The 18,101-nt window shown below is 37.0% G+C and overlaps 1 protein-coding gene across 4 annotated transcripts in view; it reads left to right on the top strand.

The window, feature by feature from the left end:
• LOC136858420 (importin-11) overlaps positions 1-18,101 on the top strand; it is a 403,457-nt gene that overhangs the window by 88,544 nt on the left and 296,812 nt on the right. For all 4 annotated transcript variants that reach the window (XM_067137950.2, XM_067137948.2, XM_067137949.2 and 1 more), the window contains exon 6: positions 8,565-8,733. In XM_067137950.2, coding sequence (XP_066994051.1) covers positions 8,565-8,733 — 169 coding nt within the window. The remainder of the gene's footprint in view (positions 1-8,564; positions 8,734-18,101) is intronic.

Here is an 18,101-nt window from a genome sequence, read left to right as displayed (position 1 = left end):
TAAGGTGCAACATCTGTTCTGGTCTCGATAACATAATCGTATAGATAATATTCAATTTAAGAAGAAGCAGTTTCGATTCCTGCCTGAAAGCCCAGTGACTCTACAGTGGCCTGAGGGAAATGCCAAAAACCTGTTCGGCGATACACTCGAAAAAAGTAAAAAAATAAACGTCAAACACTGGGCATAATGTAGACGTTTTGCAAGTACGAAAAAATTTGACGAAACTTGTTCCATCTTCAAATAAAGCTGTCGAAATGGGCTCTGTCTCCTTCCAATTGTGGGCACTCTCTGCTTTATGATTCCCGAGGATTCTCTAAACAATACTACCCGAATGCGATGCTAAGATGATCCCTTATGCAAGTTCACCGCCGATCGCTTTTCTAGTACAGTACTTCCTCAAATTACCGCAGTGACGGGACGTCAACACCAAGATCCGTAAGTACGCCGTAGCCGTCTTTTCGTAAGATACAGTTTCTTGAAAAACGCGTGATCGAGGATTTAGTGTTGATGGGACCGAAATTTCTGGACAGTTGATCTGGGAAATCGTTTCTTCGAGGAACGGATAATGCGGGATTTTTACAACATGATTTAATTAGGATGCTCGTGGGACCACGTAATTTGAACGAATAATGTGGGAAAACGTCGTTGACCAGTATTTTAATTCTGATTTCAATTTAAACGACATTACAGAGAAACCAAATATTCTTTTCAATTTTCTTACCTTCATTTTAAAAGTGTTAAATCTTTAAACTCAAATTCAATTTACCACGCCTTGCACAGTACCTATCCACGTCTCTTATCCCCATCACTTCATCCACCTGCCCTGCCTTGAATTCACTCCCCTTTCCTCTTTTCCCTCTTCCCCACCTCCTTCCCCTCTCCCTCTCTTACACATTTCCAAATTCAGCCCCTCACTGTATCACGCTGTGCAATGTAAGTTATATATTATTTCTCGATCATTTCATTGCCTTTAAAATCTTTGCCTCACATAAATTGGCTTTATTACTCATTATGTCTTTCTATTTCCGCATCAAACTGGAAATTAAAATCAACTATGGTTTAGAACAATGACTTCAAATTGATCTCTTCGCCACCTCAAGAATGATATAGATGTTGATTTCCATAGGGAATCTGAAATATTTGTCCCGAATGAGTTAGCTGGAAAATTTATAATGTCCAATAACGGACCATTTATATTGGTATTACCTCAAGAATTACCCAAGCATTTATCTTTGATACCTTTGTTTGTCAACTGTGATTCTCAATTGTTCTAAAAATGCACTCTGTTTTACTTATTTCTCTTCACGATGGTGTTTAATTTCAACTTTTCTGCATAACAAGATAACTAGCTATTCACGTCTTAATATATCAAACATACGATTATTAGACAGACCTGGCGTAATTTTACTATCGGATATTCAGAACACAAATGTGCAACTTACAACAGCCTAGTCTTTCGTGCCTTTAATATTCCTATGTCTAAGAAAGATTTAAGAAACAACTTGAATACTATCCGCGTTATTGCTAAAGTCAATGGCTTTAACAACTTTTTCATAGATAGAATAATTAACTAATTCAAGCACCGTCCCAAAACCACTTTAATGAAAGAAAAACTCAACATCTCTGCATTTTCCACTTTTACTTTTAATAAAGATGTTTATAAAGTCACCAGTATCTTCAAAAAGCACAGTGTAAAAATAACTTTTAGAACTCAGGAATGTAGATATTTTACATAACTCTACCTTGCTGCAGTTCTAGTGCTTTATACCCAAGTATTATATAGCTCCACACAAACTTTCATCTTGAAAAAATCTTTATATCTTCTATGTTACTTGTTATTCATCTGTGCATTGCTGTTATCTTGTACCTTTTGAATGATCGGCTGATGATGACCCAGATCTGGGGTCGAAGGCGGTACCATTTGTGATCGGCTTGTGATGTAACCTCGCATTACTAAGTGTTATTGAATAGGTGGAACCATAATATATTATTAATTTAATTGTAATCTCAGTTCGGTATGGACCAAAAATGAAATTCTTATCTTCCTATGACCATAGCAGTGAACAAATATAGTCTGGTCTGACTAACTTCTGCAACCCACTGTGCTGTCCTGCCATCACTGCTGTGCCATCACATGTTTCTGCTACTAACTTTTCACCATACTGAAATTCTTGTAACACTCCAAAGAGATGATTAGAGAGAGAAACAGCAGAACGGTCACCGCTTACATCACTGAATCTCAAAATCTCTCTTGAATTTCGCCTTCGGGACTAACATATCTAAATACAGTCGAGAGTTGTGCTCTGTTAGAAACGTCTGTACTTTCATCCAAATAATGGAAATAAAGTTTGCTTTCTTAACCTCGTCTTTAATTTTGCTTGTTATAAAATTAGCTATGGCTTCAATAATATCATTTTGTATATCAGATGAAAGTCCTGAGAAAACTGTATAGATGTTTCTAAGTGGTGCCAAAATACGTCATCTTTCTTAGCAATTAATGCTAGTAACTCCCTGTAATTACCTCTGTTATCAGATTCTTCAGTTTCTCGATGACCCCTGCAAGGTAATCCTTGCTTTGAAAGAAAACACAGATTTATCTATTTAAGTGCTGACAATATATGTTATTTTTTACTAGCTCATTATGCTCGTCAGTTTTCTTTCTGTAAGCTGTACTCAAACAGAACTCTATTCTGGACCTTCCGAACTGAATCGTATCGGCAACAGCGTTGATGTGTGCTTGAGACACCTAAACTCTGAAACTATCTAAATGGTCCACACCGTCTTTATTCCGAGCATTATTTTCTGTGGAAAATAGAATACATGGCCAACAGTACAGTTTATTCGTTTTTGCACAACCACATAACCAGTCAAGATTCATGTACTATGAGTCCCGAAAATATCGTACTGTTCTTTTCGATACCTTGACTAAATTTTTAAGAGAAGGCGTGGGTCTACCTTTTCAATTATGTTTTTGTTTTCTTCAAAAGTTCTTAACGAAAATGGCGTGTTCAATAAGCTTTCTATTACACATGAACATTCTGGGCCCGCCAACTCAATTATTTTCGAGGTGGAAGCGACAACACTCATCTTAATGTTTAATATTTAAATATAAATTGACACTTTAACAAGAGAAGTCACATTGTATTATAACTTAATAGAAAGCAATAACATAATAATATAACAATGCACTGTTGACCGCGACAGAAAGAACGGGCAGGACAGTCAGCACCAAAGTTATAAGCTTTTGTTTCCACTTTTCACTGTGGTAACACGACTGGAGAACGTACTAGGGTACATCCCAGTGTCGAGGGGAGAGGGACCTTGCTTGGCGCAGGGGCAGTAATACTCGCCTAGCTGTTACAGGAAATTCAGAGCATAACCACTGCATGGAGTGGTAACAGCCTCTTGCTCAGCTTTGATGGTGGCTAACTGTTGCAGTAGAGTTCTCGTGACTCGTCAGGCGAAGAAACAAAAATATTAAATATTGATATTAAAGAATACTGTATTCAATTTTTTTATTTTCAAACTGTTACCAGTGCTTAATAAGTTCAGAAATGATCTATGTTCATGTTACGATGCCATGAATGTATATATAATTGCAAACATTACTCCTGTAGGCACTTAACACTGCGTGATCATATGATCACCCTAGGCGCTTGCGTTAGCTATTCACTTTGTACACTTGTTCATATTTGTTTTATGTTAGAGGTGTCCGACTCCAGGAATTTTAACCTTCATTGGTTAATTCCACTGGCTCGGGGGCTGGGTGTTTGTGCTGTCTGCAACATCCCTGCAACTCGCACACTGCACATTACACTATCCTCCACCACAATAACACGTAGTTACTTCCACATGGCAGATGCTGCCCACCCTCATCAGAGGGTCTGCCTTACAAGGACTGCACCCAGCTAGAAATAGCCACACGAAATTATTGTTATGTTAGAGGTTATGCTACTGGTCACAATTACTATCATACAGCAATTTGTACTGAAGAAATTAACTTTGGTTGATTTAAGGTCATTTATTCTACATTTACAGAAATTGAGACTTATCTTGAGTAAAATTACGTAGTCCTATAGGCCTATTTCTTTTAACAGGGACAGGATCTAGATTTTCAAGAATGCACAGTGGAATATTATGGTAAGAACAGCTGTAAGAAATTTATCCACGGAAATTCCATCATCTTTGGGTACAAGGTCGAGTGTTCGAACACTTCCTCAGGCTTTCTCATAAATTTTGATATTTACCAAGGAAAGAATCCTCATGGTTGATAGATTGTGAACAACGATTTGGAATGTGTGCTGCTCCAATGGTACTGATGCTTGATCAGCACCTGGTGATGTCACACGTGCCCTTTTGATTATGTTTCACCGACCAAACGCGGTTTGGGTCACGTAGCTATCAGCTTGCATTCAGGAGATAGTGGGTTCAAACTCTGTCGGCAGCCCTGAAGATGGTTTTCCATTTTCACACCAGGCTGTACCTTAACACATTGCGGACTGGTCCTGAGAAAACTCGTGTTTGTCTGGCTGAGTGTTGCGGACCGGTCTCGAGTTATCTCGTGTTAGCAGCCCACTGAAGTTTAGTGCTATCTTTTGAGATATACCAGAACTATTTGGAGGTCAAGGGTGTTAGAACTCTGTTGTGTATGGTTCTACACAATCGATAGTCGCATTTCTTTTCGATTATTCTTCATATCTTAGATTTTCTTTGCATTTCCTGAAAACATGTTTACAAAGTTTGAAGAGCCATGCAAGATGGCAGCGCCTAGCGATCGCCCGTGTTTAGACAAGGATGAAATTATTTACAAATTATGTGCTGATACAGGCTCCGAATATCCAAGTGATGCTGAATATTTAGAGTCCGATGATGAAATATCTTCTAACGGAAATGTTTCGAGTGATGACAAGGATATAGCCTTATTTTCAAGGTGTGGAACTCACGTAGTGCAGAACGCGTCTGATAATTGTGTTACGGGAGTAAATATTCTAAATATTGTAAATAATGTAGTGTTTTCTGACAACTGGGTTATGGACAACAGGATTTTGAGGGTGCTCCTGGTATGAAGGTATGGCCTAACGAATCTGGAAACATAGTACAAGTAGCAGGACTTATGTTTGGCGAGGATTTTTTTCAGTATGTAGCTGAGCAGACAACTTATACTATGAGCAGAATTCACATACTCATAACGTATCCCCTAAAACACTGAAGTGGACTAATGTCACTAGCAAGGAAATTAAAACTTATTGCTCTGTGTGTATTGATAGGGCAGGTGAAGAAATCATGTCTGAAATATTACTGACCAGCCAATCCACTAATAGAAAACCCCACATTTCCAAAAGCTATGAGACGAAATAGATTTCAACAAATACTTACCTACCTGCATTTCAACAACTATTCAGGAAGGCCACCAGACAAAAACACAGTAGTCCTTCAAAAGCTAGTGAAGTTCTGAAAGTTTATTTGAATGCATGCACTCCAGGTTGGAGGTAGTTAGAAAGTGGCCAGGAACAGGGCTGTGCATGGGGTGAAGGGCATCCGGTCTGCAATGTGTTATTTAAGGCCACTTCCTTCCTACTTCTAGGCCTTTTCTATCGCATCGTCGCTATAAGACCTATCTGTGTCAGTGTGATGTAAAGCATGTTAAACACAATCTCTTGCCAAGAAAACAGTCTTAAAAAATAAAAATCAAATTTGGCCAGGAACAGGGCTGTGCATGGGGTGAAGGGCATCCGGTCTGCAATGTGTTATTTAAGGCCACTTCCTTCCTACTTCTAGGCCTTTCCTATCCCATCGTCGCTATAAGACCTATCTGGGTCAGTGTAATGTAAAGCATGTTAAACACAATCTCTTGCCAAGAAAACAGTCTTAAAAAATAAAAATCAAATTTGACAGTTTTTACTTACTGTTCTTAAATTTCATTGTTGTAAATAATTTGTATCTTTTCACACTTTCATTCCCGGCCATTTCCTGAGTAACTTCCGTAACACAGTTGAGCAAAAACATTTTCCAGGCAAGACTTTTTTTTGTACAGATGGCAAAACAGCACTAAACCCAAAAGTACTCCTTCCATACTGAACTTTGGAGCTTGAAATATTTCTCACTAAATGCCTTAAAACACCGGTGAAACGTGATCCGACTTAACTCGAATATGGGAGTGAACATGTTAATTATAATATGACTAGAATATTGAATGCAGTAATGGGCAATGTTCTCGCTTGAGTCTCTCAAGACCGATTCTCCTGTGCTGCGATCTGAGCGACGTCCTAGTACCTACGAGTGTAAGCTTGATAATATATCATTTTGTTTGCTAAAATTAGCACCAGTATTCATCAATTCTTCCCTTGTTATTTAAAGCCTTATCGCGTGAAATAACATTATGGAAACGTGTGTGCCGATAAATTTTGTCAAAAGTCTGGAAAAATACTGCATGTTCAACTGTGAGCCCCTTAATACCATTAATGGAAGTGAAAACTGAATGTCACTACGTTAAACTGTTCACGAATTATTTGAGGTGGTCATCTTAACTGAATAACCCTACATAATTTGTGATTAACTGTAGATGGGATGTATACCCACCTGAATACTGGAGGCGTGCATTATTCGAACTTGAGATGGGGCAAGATGTGCCTTGCTGTTACACACAAGTTGAATGTGTAATCTAAAATACCAGAGTTTGCTCCAGTTCTTTCGACAGGGCCTGTTCGATGCAAAGTATGTTGACTAGAGAGGATGACCTTGCTTTCTTTACTAATGTTGCAAACAGTGTGATTTATCCAGAGATGAATAATCCCTTTTTTACAAAAAAGCAAAGGCCAGGAATTTGGAGGTATAAAAGACTGATGCAATGGTTGAGTTAACCATTAGTTTAGAGCTGAAGTTCACCATGCCATGTGAATCGGCAAACAGTGTTATGGCTAAAATTCAAAATCGTCGCCATAAGACCTATCTGTGTCGGTGCGACGTAAAGCCCCTAGCAAAAAAAAAAAAAAAAAAAATCAAAATGGTGAATATAAACTAATCAAGAAAGAAGGGCTTAGTTCTGATGTTTGGAAGAAATTCCTGCTTGTGGTTACTGCAGACAGGTTATGTTTCCTTTGAAATGTTTTGTGCACTGTTAGCATATAAATCTGGATAACTCATTTAAAAAACATGTTTGCAAATTTAATTCTAGTGCTTCTCACCAAGTTTTGCCAGGCAGTACAAAGCACACCATAATTATCGCATGTTTTTTTGCATGTGTGCCAAAGATTTCCAACCATTCAACACTGTTGCCGGCAAAGGCTTTAAATAATTAGGGCAAGAATTTATTAATATTGGTGCTAATTTTAGGGAAGTAGGTATTGTTGATATGTTACCACATCATTCCACCATTAGTAGAAACAAGGGCAGAGGGAGCACTTGCACCTGTGACTGAGATAGTATGTGAAGGAGCAAGTATCGCCCGGCTGAGTGGCTCAGACGGTTGAGGTGCTGGCCTTCTAACCCCATCTTGACAGCCTCATGTTGGTAGATTTACTGGCATGTAAAAGAACTCTTGCGGGACTAATTTCCGGTAGTTCGGCATCTCCGAAAACCTTAAAAAGTATTTCGTGGGGCTAAAGCAAATAACATAATTGAGCAAGTATCAAGGGGCAAGGTTGAACGAACATAGCTCGCCTTACCTTTTAGAAGCATATTTCGGTCATGGTCATGCTTGACAAATATGAACCAAGCATACAGCATGTTTTGCATGACACTACTTGATACCTCGCAGTGACGCGTACAATTAGAAGACACAATTTCACATTGCTCGGTCATATACCGAAGCAGCTTATTATGACGCCAATCCTCTATAACACTGTAAATTATTTCCTTTGTCACCATAATTTTGGTAAACACAGAAATGAAGAATGGGACAAAAGACAAAACATTTGTCAAATGTATATTGAATGTGGGGTCTGATAAATTACGATAATGATGTACACCTACAGTAACCGTCAGTTTCTGTACTTAGCCTACTAATTCATGCACTTAATGCTGCATACAATGCCAGAATGCTTATCCTTTATAATTACGTTATACTGCGTCAAAATAGACCTCAATAGAAATGAAAGAAATTAATGCCCTAGTCTCTTGTTGACACTATTTATGGAGTAGAGAAGGCCTGTGGTTGGCTATTCGCGTACTTGGCACAAACAACATTCAGCTCTGTCTACCTGTAGGCCTACGACATGCTGCTCACCGCACAACGTGGGACAGTGCTCTCGACACCTCTTGAAATTTCTCGCGCTAAACAGTGCTTGCGCTAGTGTCAAGGAATCTCGAGACCCCGTCTCAGACTGCCCATCACTTATTGAATGAAACCAGATACATTAGCTTGACTTTTCACCTATATACTTCCTTGGTTTAATCATGCCTTTTTGTTATTTATTCAGCAGTAAGGGTGTACGACATTCACAAGAGTTAGGGATACGCAGGTGTATATTATATTATAATATTTGTTATATTGTTATGAACTTCTGTCTTCTGAAAATTATATGTGATGTTTATTCTACCCAAACTTAGTTTCTTTCTTGTCACAGGCTGCAGAAAACAACACTTCAATGGGATCTTCATTAGAAAAAGCCTTACTGTCATTGCGTATTCTTCGGAAGCTTGCTGTTTATGGCTTTAAAAAACCTCATGAATCGGAAGACTGTAGGCTGTTCCTTAATCTGGTTTTTGACAGAGCCAAGACTATGCTTGAATGTAGTAAGTACTATTAATTGAGGATTATTCTTTTGTCTGTTGTATATCAATATACTATATATGAAGAGATCCTTCTCTCTATTAACTTTGAACTTTTGTCCCATTCCTCATTCCTATCTCAGATTTGGCTAAAGAAATTAGAAGTAGGTTCAGTTTCATTTTGTGTGTTTGTCAGTGAAAATGGCTGAATGATCTTACAAAATTTTGTAGTGAAGTTAAAGGAGTAGACTATTGTAATATAGAGTGGAGTTGCAGTTCAGAGAAAGTTCTAAAGATAAATTCTCAAATCTGTTAATATTAAACTTATGAAAATGGAAAGTTATTCTCCCTCTTCAGCTTCACTTGCTGTACCAAGAACCATTTTCTCCTCTGAATAAACTGTTCAGGTCTTCACACAGAACCCCAGATGTAACCACTCCATGTTTGAGGTCTGGAAAGGTAATGCTCCAAAATTATTGTTATATTTATATGTGAATACTCCGCACATATTTTTTCCAGAGTATAGTGAAGAAAACCTTGAGTTTACACATTATTTGAAATACGGTTTATACAATTTCACCTCAAACAGTGGTTCCCGTTATAGTATAGTGTTGTTTGGTCTTGGTCTGTGTGACATCATTAGCAATTAGCACGTTAAAAGTGAGATGTAAGCCACACATTAAGTATGGCTTCAAGTTCTCACAGTGCTCGTTCATGGCTATAGGTAAACTTAGTGTAATTGAAGATGCAGAGAACACAGGAAACTGCGGAGCAGGAAGAAAGCGCGATGTCAGAGAAAGTTTGCTCACAACTGGCAAAAAAGAAATCGCTGGGCATTTTGCACACGTTCCTATACATGTAATACAAGATAGCACACTCATTACAACGCATAAGCAAAATTAGCCAATTACAAATATCAAGGGAAGGTCAGCAAACCTCTTGACAATTCTGGTCAGCGGTTTGCCTATCCAGCACCATGTGTTTCTTAACTTAATCTTTCCCTGCCAAGCTAAAATGCTGTATACTGTACTGCAAAAACTGTTGGCCTAAATTATGGCAAAATTAAGGTTTTACTGAAAACTTTGCCTCAGTTTTGAGGCTATATAGATTTCTTTTTTAATTATTCATGATATACATGTATATGTCCTGTGATTTACTTTATCACTTATGACTATATTCAAAACAAAATTAATTCTTAATTTCCAGTTTCTATAATTAAATTTGTAAATTTGATTTAGTATTTAGATTAGTAAAAGCCATTAATGTTTAAAGTTTTAAATTTCTATGCTTAAAAATGTCCAAGTGATTTTAGTTTTCAAAAGTGAAAATTGAGGTTAGGTGTATCTTGCTGGTTAACACTAAGATCATCATCTTCAGTTGTTTTAGTAGTAGTAGTAGTAGTAATTTGAAGAGGGATAACACCTGTTGACCTAATATCTGTGCCACATGAACTGTCATTGTCTGTCTGTCTGTCTGTCTGTCTGTCTGTCTGTCTGTCTGTCTGTCTGTCTGTCTGTCTGTCTGTCTGTCTGTCTGTCTGTCTGTCTGTCTGTTTTCGTCTTTGCTAGATATCACTGTCACTTCCTAACAACATAGCCGGAAAGTCTTCATCACACAAGTGTTCCGAATAATATTTTAACACCTTACCGTATGCAAAAAGAACGTGGATCTTGCACCAACAAACTAACTTCCCGCACAACCAAATAGAATGTGTAAGAGAAGACTAGATGTTATATGTAAATTCTGGAAGGAAACAACATCCGCGAGCCGCATACTAGCGCTTCTGCTGAGCTGAAGTCTGAGCTAAAACTATGGGCGGGCGATTGAAATAGTTTTGCATGTATGGTCCCCAGGTTCTAATCGCCTCCCTCCCCCTCCCCATCCTTCCCATCCCTTGAACTACTTGTACTGTATTGTTTTTCACACAGTGTTATTCATTTCCTTGGTTTCTTTCTTTCTTTCTTCTTTCTCTTGCCTTTTTCTGAAAAACTTCAATCTGAACAATGATACACTTGAAGGTTGGCCTGTGCTTTATCATTTCTGCCGGAAGGAAAAGCAGCTTAGTTACTAACTCACAAAGCCATGAAGGAAGGGAGTGACCAGAAGGTGAGTGGGAATGGCAATTCTTATTTCAGATTAAGAAGTACGATAGAAATAGACACTAACATCACCTCTGACTTCAGTCCTCTTTAACACTATAAGCCAAACTCGAGTCTATAGTATCAAGATATACCGTTACACAGGAAATGAAATACACATACAATGTAAGAAGGAAAGCCTTACATAGAAAGAAAATGATTAAAGGAAAATCATATGCTAAAGAAGGATTTTCTAAGATTCAAAGGAAAATTGAAATAAAATGTGATCTTTGGATTTATGGAGCTATATTCTACCTACTATCTACAGTATTACAGGTATGCTATTGTGTAAACATTTCCACAAAAGTTGTAGTGAGCATAGTATATCATCATAATTTCATTAAATTACATTCAGTAGCATTAATCAGTAAAGGACAAATTACAACATCTGTATATAAAAGAACATGTCCTGACTAACTCATTCATCATTGCTGAGCCAAAACTACTGGACATAAAGAAATGACATTTTGAGGATACATTTATATTACAATGTAGGTGCTCGCTAAGGGAGGATTTTAAGATATTCCATTGCTAAGGGGGTGAAGAAGGGGTGAATTTTTAAAATGAGTGTATCTATATCTCAAAACTTTAAAAGTTTACAGATGTAAAATTGGTATTTAGAATCCCTTTTAAAAATAAACACGTATGTTTTTTGTTTTTGTAAAATCCAACAAGGAGGGGTGAAAAAGGGGTTGAATACCTTTAATGAGGATACTTATATCTCAGAAACTGAAAATATTACAGACCTAAAAATTGGTATTTGGAATCTCTTTTAAAAATAATGAAATAAATATTTTTTGTTTTTGGAAATCCACTTAAAGGGGGTGGGGAGAATTGAAAAAATAGTTGAATTATTTGTGTGAAGATACTATTATCTCACAAACGAAAGATGTTGCAGACGTGAAAATTGGTATTTGTAATCTGTTTTAAAAGTAAAGAAACACGTATTCCTTAGATTTTGGAAAATCCAATGGGGGGGGGGGGGGTTTGAAAGAATTGAAAAATTAATTTAATTAATTGTATGAGGATATTTACATCTAATAAAAACTAAAGTTGTTACAGATGTGAAAATTGGTATTTGGATCTCCTTTAAAAACAAAGAAAAACACATTTTTGAGGGAAAAATCATTTTGGGGCAGGGGTGAAAAGGAGTTGAATTCCTTTTATGAGGACACATATCTCAAAAGCCGAAGATGTTACAGTCGTGATAATTGGTATTTAGAAGATCCTTTACTAATAAAGAAACAAGGCGCTTTTTTTTTTTTTTTCTGGAAAATTCACTTAACAGGGTGGGGAGTATGAAAGGAAGTGGAAACAAAGTGAATTCTTTTTATGGGGATACTTATATCTCAAAAGTGAAGGTAACAGATGTGATCATTGGTGTTTGGAATCCCCTTTGAACATAAAGGAACACACCTTCTTTTTTTTCTGGGGAGGGGGGGTGGGGAGGAGGAGGTAATCAACTTAACGGCGGTGGGGTGTAAAAAGGAGTTCAGACCAATTGGTTTTACTGTTCATAATGTACTTGATTCTGATCATAAACAGATCATTTTAAATCTTCCCTGGGTTCGTTTTCAAGGGCCATCTTTTCCTGTGGAGAACTTAGTCAGATTACAGTAGATACTTCTGGCATATGAATAAAAATTTTAACACATTTGAAATAAACAATAGAAATGATATTGACCGTGCAATTGTTCACCTCTATAATGTCAATAATGCACGGAAATATATCATTCGTATTGCCAGAAATCCTGTGCACTTGCCTACACACGACAATGATGCTGGTTACTTTGTCAGCAATGATAATGGCAGCAGATGTAATTTACTACAAAGTAGTGGTCTTGCATCTTGCTGCGGGGTCCAGAACATCAATAATAATAATAATAATAATAATAATAATAATAATAATAATAATAATAATAATAATAATATTAATAATAATAATAATAATAACCTAAATTCAACTAATATCACCCACTCTAATAATAATAATAATAATAATAATAATAATAATAATTATGTTCTGGACCGTCGTCAAAATGTGCTGACCCCACTGGAAATGGGTCCTGGCCGCGTAATGACTACGAATGCAGTCCGGCCGTGGGTTCAGTACCACCAAGGCACCCTAGATGACACCACGCCGGATTTCCTCAAGGGTTTGATTCATATTAAAAATGCTTATAGGGAAAAATGGCAAAGATTTAGGGACCCAACTGACCTAGCCCAGGAATTACAAAGTCGATTGCTGGAAAGAAAGATTGAAAAATGGGAGGACCTTTGCCATAATCTCTCAGAAATCGAGTCAGATCGAGAATTTTGGCAGATTATATATAAAACATTAAGCATTCAATTATAAATTTCAGTATAATACCGTAGCGAAGCATGGGCATTTTGCTAGTTGTAATATGTTTGTTCATTTGTTGTTCCTTTTTTTTTTTTTTTTTGCCTGCCTGAGTGGCTCAGACGGTTGAGGCGCTGGCCTTCTTACCCCAACTTGGCAGGTTCAATCCTGGTTCAGTCCAGTGGTATTTGATGCTTAACCCCTCAGCGCCGACCTCTATACGTGGTATAGACCCTCTTTTCTTTCGTAGCCGCCGACCTCTATACGTGGTATAGACCCATACATGGTTTCGCATTTACGGCTATTGCGCGAAAAGTTTTGGAGTTATGGATAAGCAAATTGTTTTGTTTCCAAGAAGACATTTTCGGGTTTATCACTGTTGTAAATAAGAATTGAAAATTGTTAAAGTGTAGTTGTTTTTGCAAGGAAAAGTATTTGTCAATTAAGTCTGAGCACTAATCTCTGCTTTTTTTAAAGTCTGTTTGCTTCATTCTTTCCCACAGAATAAAATAAAGAAATGATGATCTGAGAAGTTTGTCTTTTCGCGTGATGTTCTTTGCTCTAATTTTACATTAAGAATGTGGTTTATTTATTATATTTGTCTCTATTTCACGGCTTGTAATGTTTTCGTAACTCTTCACGAGCGCTCTGTGTAGGCATTAGTTAGTTCTGCTTTCTGTCATACGATACGAGAAGCAGTTGTTCATGGTATATATCTCGTTTGAAAGACGATGTCTCAACCTTTTATCTGAAATATGTATCGAATTGGTTTGTTTTGTCATAAATGTTATTCCTCTCATTCAGTTTCATCCTGCTGCTTCGGTCACGCCGCAGCTTCATCAGTTCGTGTGACGCGCCACGCTCAATGGCTAGCTCCAGCCGTTGTTTAACTGACAGTAACGTGCTTGAAATATTGTATAATTCCGATGAAGGTTTAGTCGGAAGTAGTAGTGACTGTATTAGCAGCAGTGATAATGAAATCGATGATTTGGCTGTGACGGATGCAGTGGTAAATGATGAGAGTGACGATGAGGAGGAACCAGAACTTGGAAATTTTGTGTGGGAGGCTATGGATAATTACACAGGTCAAAGGGAAGTTTTCAACAGTAAATTCTGATTTCTAAATTCTCTAATAATATTCAGACAAGTCACAGGGACAAACATTGAGCAGATATCTTATCGGGTTCAGCTGATGGAAAGTTTGTTTACAAACTACGCTCGCTCGGCCGGGGAAGGAAATATTCAAGGGCGGCGCGCATCAGAAAATACAGTTCCAAGGTTGCAGGAAAGACTTTTTATCAGGGAATTAGCACCCAAGAGAGAGAAATCAAACTTCAGAGACGTATCGTGTGTTCAAAACATGGCGAAAAGAAGACGACGTTGTACTGCTGGCAGAGTGTTACTTGGGTCTCTGTCTTGAAGAGTGCTTCGAACTCTATCACACAAAACTAAATTACTAAGGAAATGTGAAACAGTTATGTAATTATATGCATGTACATAGTTCTGTCATAAGGAATTCCAAATTTCGTGAATATCGGGCTACTCTTATACTTCTAGTAACGTTATAAGTGAATCAGTGTATTTCAGTCACACGTACTTGAAATCTCATCCGGCCGCGGGTTAGAGAGCTCTCTAAATGGCTGCGCCACTGAGGGGTTAAATACGTCAGCCTCGTGTCGGTAGATTTATAGGACGTAAAAGACCTCCTGCGGGACAAACTTCCGGCATGGTAAAATAGATTATCTGAGCATCTAGTAATAAAATTCCAAGTAATTAAGAGATTGGTAATATTCAGATTCCTAAGTGAGTTTAATATGCAGATTAAGGGCGTTTGGATTGGACAGAGTGGAGGTCACGTTAGTGGAGTGGGTGCATTATGATAAAAATGTGTACATACCTAACCCAAAAACATATTATTGAAAGTTGTGTTGTTCAGAATTTTGATGTAGTCTAGATTATCTAAATAAATTTCAACTTTGATCCCTGAAACTGGCGAATCCATGTCCAACCCATTTTGCTGATAGATTATGTTGTTGAAAGAAAAGTAGTTATTGTGTAAAACTAGTTTTAGGGTGGTCATAAATTCTTGAATTTCTTGTTGGCTCAGTTTGCTGAATTTCTTAAAAATGTTATTAATAATAATCACAAGTATCATTTATGGGATACTTGTGTACATGTTAACTATGTCAAATGAGTGAATAGAATGGTAAGGTTGAATTTTGATGTCTTTAATAATATTATGTAATTCTGTGGTGGTAAGGATTTTTTTAGCCATGAAAACATGTTTTTTTCCTGTAAAAGCCATTGAATAAATTGAGAAAAATTAGAGATGGCTGAGTCTAAAATTAATGATCAGCCTCTTAGGAATGTCAGCTTTACGGATCTTAGGTTTTTGGCAGTCGTGGGTTCATGTTGATGAGTTTTAAACATTCTTGGTCTCTTAAAAGAACAAGTTTATGAAAGTCTGAGTTAACTCCACATGTACAATACTTAAAAGAAATGAGGTGTTTTTGAAAATTTGTCTCAAGTTATGCTGGATTGTAGATGTAGGATCTTTTTTTTTAGTTATAGAGAATTACCTATCAGAATAAAAGTTTTTTGTCTTATTATCCATGATGGCTGTAGAATTGCCTTTATCAGCTTTTGTGGTAAGGAGATCTATGTCTTTAATTTATTTTTGAGATTGTAAATTTATTTATTAATTTTTGTAAACTAATATTAATATAGGAAATCGAGAAATCCTTTGTATAATTGACTAGAGTGGTCCAATGTAGGCCATAAAATGTAAAATAAAGTAAAATTATGTAACTTCTTTTTGGCTTCAAATATGACTTCGTCTTGCTTATCGGAAGGAAGTTTGCTGATGGCTAATTTGGTTTCTATTGTGGTAATGATAATATTTTTGAAGGGTTGGGCCATTTATGCTTGTGATTTCTGCTCAGAAATTTCAGTTTTGATATCACTCAGAGGAAAAGTGTCCATATTGATAATAAGGGGGATGATAGTTATGGTAACATATCAGTTTTCTGAATCCTGGGATTGAATCTAGGATTCTAGCCAATATGTTTGATCCATATTGACAGCCACACAAGCCTGTTTTCTGGGCCACTTTAGTCCACTCTGCATATGTTTAGAATTGTCTTCAAGGACTCTTTAGATTTTAAAGTATTTTGTTTCACTACATATTTTAAATGTTTTGTGTTTCAGTGTTCATTATTCAATATTGAAATTTGCCAATTTATGGTTAATGTAATGGCTGAGGATGACCTTGTAATGTAAGTTCGAAACTAGTCCCTATGATGTTTCCATGATATAGTTTACATCATTTTAACACAAGTATATTGAATAGGTGGACCCTTTCCGATCGTATTATATGTTGATTACGGGTCAATATGGAGTTTTTTGCAAGATGGCAGACAGTACGGAAGCGCAAATCGAATGTGCTCTAAGAAGTTTAGTGAACATCACGGAAGCAGGAGGTTACCAACGGAAAGACGTAAAGGAAAAACATACATTAGGCGGTGTCATCAGAGAATGTTTTATAGCAATGAAATGTGCTACAGGCGATAAGAACGAGGATAAGGAAATGCCATAAAGTGAGGTTAAGGAAAAACAACCTATCATATAGAAGGGGTAACAGACAGCCAGTCAGAGGGACAACTAGCAACATCTGTTGGCTCAACGCATGAAACTACAAGGAGTAGCAGCCTGAGCCTGACACGTAGCACCCAATCAGGACAGTTGGCGACATCTGTCGGCTCTTACATGTTACAAATTTCATGTGTACATGAAATGTACATCAGATAAAAATATTACTAAAATTTATTAGGTTCAACCTATTCAATACAATTGAGTTCCTAAAGTTAGGATTTAAATCCTATTATACTAAAATTTGAAGGGACATGTTTTGCCCGGTATAAGGGCATCATCAGCCTTTCCACACTCATACCCAAAGTATAAAAATCAGGATCCTGATTGTTTTGGTCAAGAATATAACATTGAGAATGAGTATTATACAATGTGAAATTGTTATGAGTTCTTAATTGATAATTTACAGTTGAAACTTGTTTAAAATGTTTGTGAAGAAATGAATAATGTTGGTATGATATTACACTGGTGATTTAAAATATCTTCCAAAATAGACAACTAGTCCATATCCACATAATAATAAGAAAGTCTATGGCTAAAGTTGAATCTTGAGTTGCAGTATCATTGTAAGAGTAAAATTCGGTTAAAAGCAACTAGATTTAGATGTTGAAGAAAAGGTTAAAATGGACCTTTAGTAGCTTAATTAAGATGACATTGATGACATTAAGATGACTTTCTTATTGGAAACTTGTGATATTAAACTGTAGTATGGCGCTGTGTAAGTGATGAAGTTGTTGGATCCATTAATCTCGTTTACGAAGTGGGTCCACAGTCTCCATAGTTTTGTTGAAGAAGTAATAAAAAGTTCACAACTGAATGTTGCTGTGTAGGTCTTTGCTAGCTGGAGTGGTTATTTTCTCTTATACTGATAGTTAAATGGGAACATTTTTGCTTGTTGTTGGCTGTAGCTTTAAATATAGATTGACTATTGAAGGATATTTAGTGAAGAATCTGTAATGAAAAGAGGGTAAAAAGATATGAAGTTTAGAGAAAAACAGTTGTGTTTGACAGAATGCTATGTGTTCATTTACTTACCTTCTCGATTTTTGTGGTGTGAACTGGTTATCTGTGTGGTGTCAGAACGAGTGACATTTGAATTTCTTGTATTGTATCTGTGGAATTGAGGGAGGGGAGTGTAATGGAGGAGAGGAAATGGGCGGAGCGTTAAGCTTACGCGCTGTTGGCTGTGGGAGATGTGGAATTGAGGGAGGGGGGGTGTAATGGAGAAGAGGAGATGGGCGGAGCGTTAAGCTTACGCGCTGTTG

The sequence above is a fragment of the Anabrus simplex genome, chromosome 1 (genome assembly GCF_040414725.1).
Source record: "Anabrus simplex isolate iqAnaSimp1 chromosome 1, ASM4041472v1, whole genome shotgun sequence".
In the NCBI taxonomy this organism is placed as follows: domain Eukaryota; kingdom Metazoa; phylum Arthropoda; class Insecta; order Orthoptera; family Tettigoniidae; genus Anabrus; species Anabrus simplex.
This window is presented reverse-complemented; position numbering and strand designations above follow the sequence as displayed.